This window comes from Harmonia axyridis, chromosome 3 (assembly GCF_914767665.1).
Source record: "Harmonia axyridis chromosome 3, icHarAxyr1.1, whole genome shotgun sequence".
NCBI classification, from domain to species: Eukaryota; Metazoa; Arthropoda; class Insecta; order Coleoptera; family Coccinellidae; genus Harmonia; species Harmonia axyridis.
In genome coordinates, this window is record NC_059503.1 from 31,926,412 (window position 1) to 31,941,763 (window position 15,352).

Here is a 15,352-nt window from a genome sequence, read left to right on the forward strand (position 1 = left end):
TTCAAATTTTTCCGCTTCTGTGTAGTGAATATTCGATGAATATGAATATGACAAACGAATGTTATATATCGTTGCTCACGAGATAACTCAAAAAAAGGCATTTTGAATTGAATTGAAAACGGATTTCTTAGCTTGCCAGGTGGTTCTTAAAATTTGAAACTCTGTGGTACTCAGAATAAGAGAGATAGGCCAAACATATGTTATATATTCGAAATCAGAGGAAAAAGAGCTAGTCAAATATAGAAAAATTTACAGGGTGTTCCATTTGAAAAAATGAAGTTGCAACCAATATGTTGCCCACTCTGTATAAATTTCATTTTGAGATATCAAACAATAGTCGATTTCGTGAAACTTTTGTAGAAAACATTTTTTTGTACCTCTTTCAGTAACAAAGTTGAAGGGGATTCAAATTATGGTGAAAAACCCGGTACATAATTTTCCATGACCACATAATATTTTCGTCTTGTGGAATGATTTCACAAATAATTAGTAAATTAACCACCAGGGTACCGTTTAAGTAACGATATTCTTTTTAATATTTATCATTTAAGTATATAAGGATGGGACAATTATTTTTTATATTATAATATGAATTGCAAATAGGTACTAAAGTAAATTATAGTCAAATTACTTATCAAATACTTATAATGCAATAATACTTATAATTATTTATAAGTGCAGAAGGCATTGATATTCTTCCACAAATAATAATAAAATTTAACCATGAAATATGTTGAATCCGATTTTGTTCTACAAGATATGGCAGAATAAACGCATCAGCCACAGCCCACATGATTAGAGAACTAATATAAACATGAAAGCATATATTTCCCATTTTTGTGGTTATTCCAAAATTCCACATGAAACCATTGGAAATTGTTTATAATTTTAAACCTTTGAATATCAAAGATTATAGTAGAAGTTAAAGTAAGTTATTATCATATTATAACAAAGTAGATAATAACTAATATTAGTGTAATAAAAACTGTATATAATATTTATTTATGTAACTTCAACTACAGAGATTGAATACTAAGTAACATTCAAGTTGAAACACTATCCATTATCATAACAACATCAGATAGAAATATAATAGTAAACAGATGAGTCAAACTCAAAAATATTTCTGTTTATCAAGTACATGACCTAACCTGACTTCGGACAGAGCTTTTCTCTAATATCATTGACGTACTACAGACCGAGAAATTATTAATGCAGTGGATTCATTCAAAATTCATGCAAAGTCCTCGAATCGGGGCCTTTTTTTTAGAATAGAGAAATGTTTTAAATTAGATTCACGAGGGGGGTTGTATAGCCTTGAAGTTTATTGCAGGGTTCTTTGAGAATATTTTATAAGAATAATTCTAGCCCTTTAATAAATCCTTCAAGCTGTTTAATGAGTTTTGTAATTTATTCAACCTTTATATTTTTCTATTTGATGTTATTGAATATGAAAAATTTTATTTTGTCTCTTTATACTTGGATCGACTGATTCTACCTTATATTCGCTGCTGACTTTTTGGGTTTTAATTTTGACAGCCAAAACGTCCAACCAATTGACGATGTTATCATAAGGAGTTGATTTATATAATATCAACTCTTTGCCATTATCCATGTTGTGCCCACTAGTGAGTTCTCCTATGTCTTTTCTAGTTTCCTTTATAATAGTCAACAGACCGCAGTCTATATGCAGAATATCTAGGGCCTTCACAGCAAATTTTTGTGCATGTACCTGAAAAGTATTTCTTTCTATGAGGGAGATTTTCAACATTCGAGGAGGAATATTTGGAATATAAAGTTAAGGCGAGTATTATAACTGTTGCTACTAATAACAATATTAGGCAGAACCGAAGTGTACCTTGGATCTTTTGTTAGTTGCATATTGAGGTTATGTTTACAACGATTAAAAAAATTGGTAAGCTAAGTTGCAATTATAACAAAAAATATTACGCGAACAATACGCAAAAATATGTAAAAAAAAAGTGCGACACCTTTTTTACTTTAGTAAGTTATTAAAGATTGAATTTTTGTGTCAACATAATAACGCCGTTTCTTTCAAAAACAAGAAATCCAACAGTACTCTTATGATATTCTGCGAAAAGCAAGTGAAAGAATGAAGAACAATGAAGAAAATAACATGATACTGAAAAACTACTAACGAAAACATGTTATTGAAATTAGAATGAATGAACATTCCCGACAAAGGATAATCAAATGCTTTTCAACAAGAAAAGAATACAAAGAATAAATAAAAAACATACATCATTTCTGAAGGAGAAAAATGAATATGAAGAAATGGGAATTGCCACTAGATTTTGAAGAAAGATTTTAATATACAAAGTAACCAATGTATGAAATGAAAATAAGACTGCTTCTATCTGTATAAAATGAAATATAACAACATGAAAAGTAAATAGTACTAATAGGATAAAATGATATTCAGGAATAAATATGAATCTACTTACCACATGCTTCATGAATACATTCTGGTGTTTCTTCAATAAATTTTTTATCCTCATATTGAAAAAAACTCAAAAACAAATAACCGATGACGAACTCGAACACAAATTTGAATTAAGTAACTCATTCACATTCCACAATATCCAAAAATTACACCTCAGTTCGAAGTATTGATTCGGATTCCTTCGCAAAATAACAACAAATAAAAAAATCACACATCAGTTCAAAGCAAAGTTAATTCAGTTTTCTCCACGAAATAACAACAAATATTAAAAAAAAACGCGTAATTTAAACGATGCCCACTACCTCTTCTTGTGTTGACTAGAAGACTAAATACGATTTTAGAGAAAAGTGAAATTAACCCCCACTTTCAAAGTCCCTTCAGCGGCCAATTGTGCGTAAACAGTCATTAAGTATCATATCCAAAGTCGATAAGGACAGTGGCGTGGAAGATATAAAAATGTATCTATCCTTAATGTTCATCAATTAAATTTAGTTAGACGAATGATTAGATTTTGTTGTTTGAAAGAAATATTTCTCATTGGTAATAAAAACCTGGTTTTATCACTATACAAGGTGTTTTGTGATTGTCGATGTTTATCTATCTATCGGATTTCTATAACAGATCATAAAAACCTTTTCACGTTATGTAGCGGGTACTAAAATGTATCTAACAAACTAGTGTTTTTTGTTTGCGAATAACTTCTGAACTATATTACATGCTGGACACAAAACCAATTGGAAATTGGAAAATGGCATGAAATGACAAGTTCTCATAACTTTTTTATATTGGTGAAACATGAACACCAATATTAAAAAGTTATGAGAACTTGTCATTTCATGCCATTTTCCAATTTTCCCTTATAGCTTGAAAACAGTTGAATCTATGAGGTTGCTGTTTTCACCAACTCAATCCTTTCATTAGTCAAGCCCGAAAATGTGCCATTCATTTGTTTCTAGCTCAAAGGGGTTCTGAGACCCCTCACTAGACAACGAATTTGGGACACTCGATACAATTACGATTTATGAAATAGGTCACTAAGAAAATATTAAATGTGGTTTGTTGATGACATAAAACTCTCATATATCGGATGTTCGAATAAGAATTTATTCAAATTTAATTAAAAAAAGAAGAAATAGAAACAACTATAGAAATAGAATTTAATTTGGATGATTACATATTTATCATATTTTCGAAACCGATTTTCCACCGAAACGAAATCTGATTTTCTGACAGAACAGAGTCTGATATAATGGTGACTCATCTGAACAACTCGATCACTTAACATAATATTACGCAGAATTATTTGAAAAATAAAATATTATTTTTGCGCATAATTTCAGGGCACTCTCAGACAGAAACGATATAGTTATTATAAAGACTTACTTGCAAGTCGGCATTGTTCGATTTTGTTATACCGTTTACTATAGGTGCAAATCTTTCGATCTTCTTATCTTCAGCCACCTTCGTTACTGCACTCAGGGTCTTCTCCAGTCCAGTGTTCATCCCATCTGTACCTGGTACCAAACACAAAGGCGCCAATATCTGTGAAAAAAATGACACTTTTTTGTATCTTGAACAGAACCACTTTGAGATTATTTCGTTCATAATTACTGAGGATTAACGAAGCACAAAAACATTCAAAAAGTTGTTGGTTACAATCTTAATATTCCGCTTATGCAGTCGTCGTCTGGTCCATTGGTTAAAAAGCTGAACTGTCAGTTAATAGTTTAAAACCTCTGTCAAATGTCTGACTTCAAGCCCAACCGCAAAGACATTTTTTTCAGATCTAACAGCCGTGTTACTTGCTTACTAATACCAGGTTAAATATTATTTTGGGATTAATTTTATTCTGTGTGAACCGAGCCTTTCAAATGGAAAATTAGTGAATACCCGATTATAACTTGCTTGTTAGCATTCATGTGAAAAATAAGATCTAATATACATAGTATATCTGTATACTGCGACATAACCTTAAAATAACCTGTGATAATTGTGGTGATTGCTTTTAAATTGAAAATGAAAATGACTGAGAACTTTAAAAAAAAAATTAGAACTTCAAGTCCATTGGACAATAGAGCAATATATTTATCTATATCCTATGGATATTATGTAAAAACGTGAATATTATGTTCAAACGAGTGCACCAAATTGGATAATTCTTTTTTTGTTGTGTTCATTACTGTTATGACTGTTATGAGAAGGTTTATACAACAGAATATTTTCGAAAAGAAAAAAAACATTCCTTTTTCCTTCGAAGGAGAAAACACTCACCGAGTATAATTTGACAGTTTGAAAGATGTATTTTGGGTTGCCTAACAAAACGTGCGCAGCCGGGGCAAGCAGCTAGTTAGTTATAAAATAAGAATTATAATTATATTTTGAGCGGCAAATAATCCATCTATTTTGGGGGATTAGTTTAATCCGATAGTAGTGAATTTAATATGCGGTGCAACAGAAATGGAAGATTTAACTCGATTCAAAAAAGAATCTCGGATTGAATTCTTCGGTGCAATTAACTTACCCTAAGTGCCTGGATCATAACTTGAGGTTTCTCGTGGTTGAGACATCTTGCTACAATGTTGTGCCCCTTTGTGTTGTTGAGGAAAGATTTCAGTCCTATGGTGTTGTTCATATATTTTTCTGTACAACGGAGGCATTCCCATTGTAGTTTAGTGTCGTTGCTGCGAAGGAAAAACGGAGAATAGATATGCTTTTCCGATATATAAATCACGAAGGAGTTGATATCCATTCAATAATAATATAATGTTTATTAAACAGATCACAATAACACTGCTGAGGCGAAATCTAGCGAGCTATTTAATCCCTCCAGCGATCCCATCACATATAATTAAAAAATGGTCAATACAAGAAATGTCTCATAAAAGCTGTAAGAGAATGATAAATTTAATTTTTTACAAAATACAAATATTCTGGAAAGAAGAAAAACAGTCTTAGCTCACTGACTATTCAAAAGGTCTCTAGATTTTGACCGAATCCGTTCTTTAATATTGTCTTTAAAACATCCTTAGTCATTATATTTTTGAGAATAGCCGGTTATAAATTAGATGTTCCCTGTCCCGAAAAAAGTAAGGATCGTTGTTCTATTGATTTTCTCATTTTAAGTACATACTATACATATAGTCTCTTGAGCCTGACCTTGTTTCATAACCATGTAAAGAAAGATTCTTGTTACTGAATTGATGCAACAACTGAACCGCAATCAGCTATTTTAAATCCAAGAATGAACACTCTTTTAAGTTTATCTGTAATACGTCATTTGTCTGCCAATTATTAATTCGATGAAGCGTTCTTGTAATGTTTCTAATTTATTCAGGTAAACTTTTCCAACTCCTCCCCATACTATTATTCCATAATTAATAAAAATCTGAAGGTGACTTCTCACACAGCCCTTCCTATGGACACCTTATGATATGTCCCCACAATGTTGATAATATTGAACTTCGGCAGACTTCACCACATGCACGAGTTGAGCTGTATTAATATAAATAAAAAAAGGACCCCAAAACATTTCCCTGGGGGACACCAGAGACTACGACCTTCTCGTACTCATGGTGCCATCCACAACATGCTCCCTACTTTCTAGATAATTTTTCATTAATTCATATGCTTTCCCACGAAATGCTTTAATCTACAATATATCGAACACAGTCTGGAAGGTGTTTTTTAAATCTATAAATATACATGTAGCTTGAATGCCATTATCCAAGGCTTAATATATCTTACTAATCGGGAGAGCCATGGCATCCTCTGTTGACTTATTACATCTGGGTCCATCCGATGAAAATAAAGTCATCCATCCTCTATTTCAGAATATTCTCAAACACTCTGCCGAGCACAGAAATCATTGAATGAACAATAATTCGTCGCTAATTGTGTGTCTCAATTTTATAATATCGGTTTAATTAACGCGATTTCAAACGCGTGAGGAAATTCACCTTTATCCATGGTCAAGAGGACCGATTATGAAAGACCTTTCAATTTATATTTTTTTTACCCTTATGTCATCAATACCCATTCCATTTTTCAGGTGTTTTATAACATCATCAAACCCTATGGTGTTGGTGTTAAGCATTGCTTAAGGGCTTCGATTACACCTATATTAAAAAGGGAGATAATCTCTCGCGCAATATTTATCGATTCATGAGACTTAATTCCTCAGTATCCAAGGTCTTGGATAGAATTGTCTCTAAGAAGCTTCTTCACTTCTGGACAATATGTGGGCTGTGGAGGATTTCTGTGGAAAATGGTTGTTGTCAATCCGGATATGGTGACGAAATGATATAGAGCTCTGTTCCCTCGAAAATATGCAGTGCCTTAATAAGTGTAACCACTGCGAGATTCTCAGTCGCTATCTACGCCAATGAACAATATATTAGATCAAAGACAAAACCACAATAAACACCTCCAATATAACGATTAAGATTAGAGTTTGCGGAACAGGGGAGGAGAATGTTAAAATATGGGCCTTCTAGAATGGTTTACAATCCATACTACAGTTATCAAGGTTAAGTATATTTTAGTCAGGTTTCGAAATACACTTGTCGAAATGATTTATGCAAAAACCAAAAATGATGTATTTTAAGCTGTTCGTTTACAGTGGGCAGTCAGCGAAATATTCAAACAATTTTCAGACTCCTTGAGATAATTGAGGGTTTGTCACGTATTTGAGTATTTACGAAAATAATCCTCCTTTGAAGTGAAAATAAACCTCCTTTGAATGACAATAGTCGGTACTTGAAAACTGTTAGAAATATTAAAATAATAACACAAACACAGACAGGATATATAATTGTTTTAATGTCAGTGGGAGTAAATAGTTATACATAGTAGTAACAGGGCCGCCGCCAGACATGTTGGCGCCCTGGCAAAATAAAATTACGCCGCCCTGCTTTGTCTTAGTTATCTGAATTTTCTTTGAAGGAGCCTCTTTTATTCCTCTCAGGCATCTTTTCAATTTCATATAAAATCGTAACTCAAAATCACCTTGTCAAATTTATCAAAGGACGTTTTGCCGATTTCATCAAAAAACGTCGTGAATTGTTTCAAAGTACGGCGATCTATAAGTTTATAGTAAAAAGACGACGTAGTTCTTGTATTTCAGTATATATTTGTATTTCATAACTCTAGTTGTGAGCGCCTTTTTGTTTTAAAAAACATTGGTTTTTAGAAATTTTATTATTTTACTACTACTGACCTTGCGCCCCTACAATTTGGCGCCCCGACAAAATGTCCGGTTTGTCGGTAGTCGCGGCGGCCCTGAGTAGTATTACGTAATCATCAATTCGAGCAGTATATTGAAAAAATATAGCCAATATTTTCGTAATAACAACAGTAATTTAGTTTGTACCTATAAAATAATCATTCGAATGTTCATGCTGAATTTCAGTAAAAAAATTTAGTTACGCCACCCTTATTAAAGATACAGGGAGCCAAAAGAAATATTTACATATGAAATTTTTAATGAATATATTATAATGTTGCAAGCTGACACATGGCATGAGTTTATATCTGACTCACATAGAGGGCTCTAGTTACACAGTTGATACCTCAAATACAAATAATTTGTAATATCATAATGAAAATCAATGCAAGTAATAATTATTATCAAACCAGATTATTAATGTGATAGATTGTGACTGTGAGTAATATACAATATACTATTACATAGATACTGATAGAAGCACATTTATATTAGATGTCAGTTTGGCATTCAGTACAAATTTAGCAAAAGAACATCACAATTAAAACATAACTTAATACTGCTCATTTTACGTATCAACTGTCGCAAGGCGCATTCACATGTACTGTCCATTCGAACCCGTCATACTCATGTCAGCAATGCGTGCAATCATATCTACTCTACATGAAATGATTAACTTACCGTTAGAATCAGAGATAAGGCGATAGGGAGGCCGTATAACAATTTCGTTAGCATCAAACGAACCCACTATTTCAATAAAAGTTAGTGAGAAATAGAATGTTTTATAATGATCTCGTATAGTATGGATCGACATAAATTCATTTATCTGTTTTCTGAAAGGAAAAACTAAAACTGCTTCATCGTTCTACTATTCTAAAAAGTCAGAATTCTACAGTACCTACGTTATTTTCGGTACAGTAACATTATTATCAATTACACAGGGCAACACAAATTTTTTTTTTGGTGACTGGGATTTTAGAGTTGATTTCAACTATATTTGGGACGCTAAATCTGTACATGGAATCCGTTTTTCTCTATCAGCTCTACTTTTTTCGATACATCAACTGATCTACCAATGTGGGTTTCATTCAGTATATTCATTTAGGAGAATTCTAAAATTATTATATATTCATTAATGTAGATACAATGGTTTTATTGTCAGTCTGTAATTGAGTAAAAATGGTTCAATACCACTAGCTCACTCAACATGACATATGGAATTCCCGGTCAATTCACATTTGCTCATGCTCAATGCTTATCTTTTAGATGGAAAAGCTAATTTTGAAATGAAAACACCTACAGCCCAAACTTAATACCCATAAGAATTGTAGAATTTGAAGCTGTTTCAAGGATGTGCGTACACACAGACCGACAAACACAAAACTAAAGTTGGTCAGGAGAGCGGAAATCTTTGAATCCGAGACCAAACATTTTTTCATCCGAAAAATGATCACAACGCTTCCACTACCTTCGATATACTCGGAAGCAAGATGCTAATTTTCTAGGGAAACAATATTCATAGGATGGTTTCCAACTTTCCTAACCTAACAGGCCAATTGACAAGTCCCCGGTCTACCATAGTAAAATATATTTTTTTTTGTAAAATTCAATTTTATGATTCAACTTAGTTGCCTCCGAGGGCGATACAGTGATTATAGCGATTTTCCAACTTTTCGAGATCATTTTTGTAGTACGATATGTCTTTCGCTTCAAAATAGGCCTCTCGATTACTTCTTCATGGACGCTGAATTTCTTTCCAGCGAGCCTTCTTTTGAGGTCTGAGAACAGAAAAAAGTCGCTGGGGGCCAGATCTGGCGAATACGGTGAATGTAGAAGCAATTTGAGGTCCAATTCATGCAATTTTGCCATTGTTTTCATTGATTTGTGACACGACCCGCATTGTCTTGATGGAACAGCACCTTTAAACGATCCAATAACGTTATATAATGATCGCTGTTGATGGTCTGGTCCTTTTGGAGGTAATCTATGAATGTTATAGCCGCGCATCCCAGAATACTGAAGCCATAACCTTGCCAGCTGACTGTTGTGTTTTTCCTCGCTTTGGATTAGGTTCATCGTGTGCAGTCCACTCAGCTGACTGTCGATTGGACTCCGGAGTGAAATGATGAAGCCATATTTCATCCATTATCACATATCGATGCAAAAATTCAGGTTTATTGCACTTAAACAGCTTCAAACACTGCTCCGAATCATTAACACGTTGTATCTTTTGATCGATTGTGAGCTTGAGCGGCACCCACTTTGCGCACAGCTTTCTCATGTACAATAATTCGTGAATGATATGATGTACACGTTCAGATGATATCTTCACAATGCCTGCTATTTCGATCAACTTCACTTTACGGTCATTCGAAATTATTTTGTAAACTTTTTCAATTTTTTCGTCGGTAACAGCCTCTTTTGGTCGTAGACTGCGTTCGCCGTCTTCGGTTTCACCACGTTTAAACTTAACTAACCAATCAATGATGGTTGATTTTCCTAGTGCAGACCCCGGAAACTCTTCATCAAGCCAAGATTTTGCTTCAACTGTATTTTTTTCCTTCAAAAAGCAATATTTTAACAGTACACAAAATTCATTTTTTTTATCTTTTTTCAAATAACGAAAGTAGCTACACTCACAACACAATATATCACAAACTAATGGTCGGACTGCTGTCAAATTTTGACATTTATCGTTTGAAGGTTGGTACTAACTAAAGATCATATGGATTTAATACTAGCACCGCCATTTGTGCATCAGACCGGGGACTTTTCAATTGGCCTAATAAGTTAATTCTTGTATTTGTTGTTATAGTACTCACTTTTTCAGTGCTATCTCCAGCACCTTGAGTATCTTGTTGAGACCCTCGGAGCCGAAGTCGTTGACCCATCCCAGAGTGTTGTTGGTCAGCGATATCCTGAGCGACTCAACACAGTTGAGCAACTTACCGAGCGACTGGTACTCGGATTTCGAGTATTGGTCGAGGTAGGCATGGTATTCCTGCGGCTTGTCGAACTTGTGATCGGGACCCTGCATGGAGCCTTTGCATTTCATCAGAAGCATCTTCTTTTTCTGCTTGAGGTCCATACTTCGAAGCGGCTTTTTCTTGTCATCGTTCAGGTTCATGTCACTCTGCAAAGGCAAAGAACAGATTTAAAAATCAAATGTTCAAACAAGAAATTATTACACCAACTTCAACTAATATTCAACAAGATGAGGTATAAAGACTAGTAAGTACATGCATCACCAAATATACCCATAAAAATGTGCAGTGATTTCTTTGGTCTCGCCTTATCAAGGTGAAATATTTATGGAAAAGGAAAACTAATATCATTATATTGTATACCATACACTATTCAAGTTTGACAATAGGAAACCATCCAGATAACAACAGTCGCTATTAAGCTCAACTATTAAACTTATCGCGAAAATCCTAAAATCAACGCTAATTGATGATGTGACCATATCGAAGGAACAATGGAGTTTCAAGAAGAACATATCGACCAATCTATCTTTATAGTCAGATAGATCATCGAAAAATTCATAGATTATGACAACCTGCATTCGTGTGTTTCGTCGATCTCACCAACGCTTTCCTTGAAATAATCCAGGGGAAAACTCTTAGCAAGATCACAGACGCTCCTTGGTTCATCCGAAACAGCGACCTCAGACAAGATCTTAAAATAGACACCGTTACAAAACAAATCAGACAAGAAACTGTTGGAAAAGTTTGCGAACCACACCAATCAAACTATGAGCCAGAAAACCCATCAAAAATGAATCGTCCGAAATTAGAGCTAAAAGAAGAGGGAGAACATAGCTATTATTATTATTTGAACTGGGGTCGTTTTTCGGTAAGCCTTCCGGGAACTGCGACCATGTAGATCATTTGTTCTCTACTCTACTCATTCATGGAAACCCAAGGAGGTCGTCAATGACGTTAATAAAACTGACAACCTCCTTAGGGGCCTTGGCCGTTACCTCTCTGGTATCCAGGACCGGCTTACCCATATGGATGGTTCTTAAGCCAGCCAGCTCCGGAAACTTGCATACCATGTGTTCGGCTGTTTCTGCTTCTGATCCACAGAGCCTGCAAATCTCATCTGCTGACTTTCCCATACGGTACAAATGATGTTTGTACCGACTGTGCCCCGTCAGCAGTCCCACCATCACCCGAAGCTCGGCTCGTGACAGCTTCAAGATCTTTTTGGCGTAGGTAGGTGAAATCTTCACGAATTTCTGAATGCCTGAACAAGTCTAGGAGTGTCAGTCCAGTGGATTGTCCTGCTGTTCAACTCCCATAGCTGGACCGCAGCTTTATATTGGTCTATTCCTATCCCACAGAAAGGCTCAGGTCCAACCGGTGTTAACCTTTATGCACTTTTTGCAAGTTCATCAGCTTTTTCATTTCCTTCAACCCCACAGTGCCCTGGTACCCATAGTAGAGTCACTTTATTGCATCTGGCCAGTTGCTTTATGGTGTTACGGCACTCCCAAGTCAGCAGAGACCCCTGGCAACACGATTCCAGGGATATCAGCGTGATTTGGCTTTCCGTGGTGATGTAGATATGCGCCCCCTTGAGGTTCATTTTCAGACACTCCTGAGCGCATATATAAACAGCCAGTATCTCAGTCTGTAGAATCGAGGGCTCACTTCCCAGGGCTTTAGAGATCCTCAGTTTAGGTCCATATATCCCAATGCCAGTACCTCTCCCTGATTTTGATCCATCGGTGAACCATATGGATGACTTTTCGTCCAAACGGTTTACGAAACTTATTGCACTAGGACGGTCATTTATAACCGTTTCAAAGGGCGTTTCATAATTGAAAGTGGTTGGCATAACATCCGATGGTTTTGCCAAGAGGTTTGAATCTAATTGATTCAATATCCTCATATGTCCAACCCAGTTTCCAGGAAGGAGCTTTTCATTAAGGGAAATTCTTATTGCTTCCAGCAGGCTACATTTCCTCACATGTGAATGTAAGGGAGGCAAGTCCAGTATGACCTCCAGCGCTGCTGTGGGAGCGAGAACATAGCTAACTCGACCAACAAAGGCGTAAAAAAAGAAATCAAGTTCCTCCATCTAAGGGGGTATAACCCAGAAAAATGGATAAAAGTGTTTCAAACACGTCTTCGTAGAAATCCATCCTATATGATAATGTCTCTAATATCGATTTACAAAGTGTTTAAAAGGTGGTAAGATCAATCAAAAACTCTATTTCATGAATCCAAGCTTCCGGCTATTACTATCATAGCCATCTTCAGGGATCGAGAAGTGAGTTGTTCCTCAAAAAACTGTTTCATCCAAAAAGTGTAAAGGTCACAATATTCACTATCATAAATGTCCAATAAACTTTAATACTACAAAGTCCAAAAAGTAACACAAAAATTCATATCTGATAGCAAAGGAATGAACCGAACATTTAAAAACTTCAAAATCTCTACTAATGATATTCTGAAAAATATGAAGCAAACCCCTAACATAAGAAAGGTATCCGAGATCGAAGACATGATTAGATCGGGATGAAGGCGCCACATAATGATAAGCCTTTTATATTATTTGTTCTGTCATTAAGATTTGTCTTAATTTTACAAGTTTGGTGTTGGTTTTAGTCGGTGCTTACAAAATGGAAGTTCATCGCCAATAAACGATGTTACGAACATTTTGAAAAACTGAACATCGCACATGAGATCCAACGAATCTTTTTAGATCATCATCTTTTTATTGCTTTCTAGGAACGTTTATTATTTTCGGATGAGTTTTGGAATAATGTCAAATTACTGGGTTGAATGATATGGAAACTGTCCAATTTTTAACCATCCATATAAATTCTGACATATCGATTCAATCAATCTTCCAGGTTGTCAAGAAAAACATTAAGTTTGAAATATTCTACAAAATCGAATTATACCATTATAAATATCAAAAGTTTTCGAGGATTTTGGAAAGAATCATCACATAAGTATATCCAGCTCAACAATCGTTTATGATTTAAATATTTGGGAATGATCAGGCTTCATCAAAAAACGAATAATAAGCATAAGTGAAAGATTAATAACTATATTAGATTCTGTTACTATTGATGTATTTTAGATAGACTTCTAAAAATGTATTATATCCGATAGTTTATTGTTGGTTTTGTTTATTGTGGTTTTACACTTCACATTGAAGATGAGAGCTGAGTTTTTTTTTGTTGCCTATGAATTTGAGAGTTGATGTTAAAGTTCATATTAGTCCAGACCAGAGGTTTCTGATCGTACGTTCTGACATTTTTTTCTCATAGGACATAATAAACAGTTCTCTATTAACCCAAGCGTGTGCCCCAAGATTTCCTCGTCCCTTTTTATCACATCTTTCATTGATCCATGTGCTTATACAGGGTGTCTGGGAAAATGTGGGAAATCACTCGGATTCAGATAAAACATAAAACAATAAGATGACAAGTTCCCATCATTTTTTTCCTATCGTCCCTCCCTACGGAGATACGGCCTCCTAAATGACGTCACTGGAAATCCATTTTACTGGAATACATTTCAAACTACTTGATATAATTTAAAGAATATTTGATATGATGAATAGTAATAATAGTAGTAAGAAGCTCTTAAAATACTTCCCTTAAATTTAAATTAGCTCTTTTAGTTTACCAGGGGCGGACAAGGTTGTACCGGGTTTTTCACCATAATTTGACCCCCCCTTTAACTTTGTTACTAAAAGAGGTACAAAAAAATGTTTTCTTCAAAAGTTTCATAATATCGACTAGTGTTTTTTGAAATGATTTCACAAAACGAAATATATACAGAGTGGGCAACATATTGATTGCAACTTCATTTTTTCAAATGGAACACCCTGTATATTTTTCTATATTTAACTAGCTCTTTTCCCCTGATTTCGAATATATAACATATATTTGGCCTATCTCTCTTATTCTGAGTACCACAGAGTTTCAAATTTCAAGAACCACCTGGCAAGCTCAGTAATCAGTTTTCAAGTGGTAGGCTGCGATAACTCAAAATGCCCTTTTATGAGTAAACTCGTTAGCAATTTGACTATATGTCATATCGTTGCCAACGAGATAACTCAAAAAAGGGCATTTTGAGTTATCGCAGCCTAACACTTGAAAACAAATTACTGAGCATGCCAGGTGGTTCTTGAAATTTGAAACTCTGTGGTACTCAGAATAAGATAGATAGGCCAAACATATGTTATATATTCGAAATCAGGGGAAAAGAGCTAGTTAAATATAGAAAAATATACAGGGTGTTCCATTTGAAAAAATGAAGTTGCAATCAATATGTTGCCCACTCTGTATATATTTCGTTTTGTAAAATCATTTTAAGAAACACTAGTCGATTCCGTGAAACTTTCGTAGAAAACATTTTTTTGTACCTCTTTTAGTAACAAAGTTAAAGGGGGGGGTCAAATTATGGTGAAAAACATTTAGATGCTCACATTTTCAACAATCTATATGATAAGTAGTAGAAAAAAAAACAAATTTGGATAGCTTGAACATTAAGCTAAAAAAACGTACTCTTGTTTATCGTCGATAAAATGAAACGATTTCGAAAAACAAAATAACAAAGGAATTATTTTTTTTTACTTCTATCAAAAAGAACCTTAAATTCAATTTTTTTTCGTCGGCAACAAAGTGTAATACCAAAATTATC

The 15,352-nt window shown here is 34.5% G+C and overlaps 1 protein-coding gene across 7 annotated transcripts in view; it reads right to left on the reverse strand.

Annotated features, from left to right (window-relative positions):
- The window catches only part of LOC123677020 (protein diaphanous), a 55,572-nt gene that overhangs the window by 17,541 nt on the left and 22,679 nt on the right, over positions 1 to 15,352 (reverse strand). For 5 of the 7 annotated variants that reach the window (XM_045613421.1, XM_045613420.1, XM_045613422.1 and 2 more), the window contains 3 exons: positions 10,508 to 10,818; positions 4,986 to 5,145; positions 3,848 to 4,006 (listed from right to left, as the gene is read on the reverse strand). In XM_045613421.1, the coding sequence (XP_045469377.1) occupies positions 3,848 to 4,006; positions 4,986 to 5,145; positions 10,508 to 10,818 (630 nt within the window). Of the gene's footprint in view, positions 1 to 1,498; positions 1,733 to 2,465; positions 2,790 to 3,847; positions 4,007 to 4,985; positions 5,146 to 10,507; positions 10,819 to 15,352 lie in introns of those variants that run through there. The other 2 variants (XM_045613425.1, XM_045613426.1) reach the window with 2 other exon arrangements.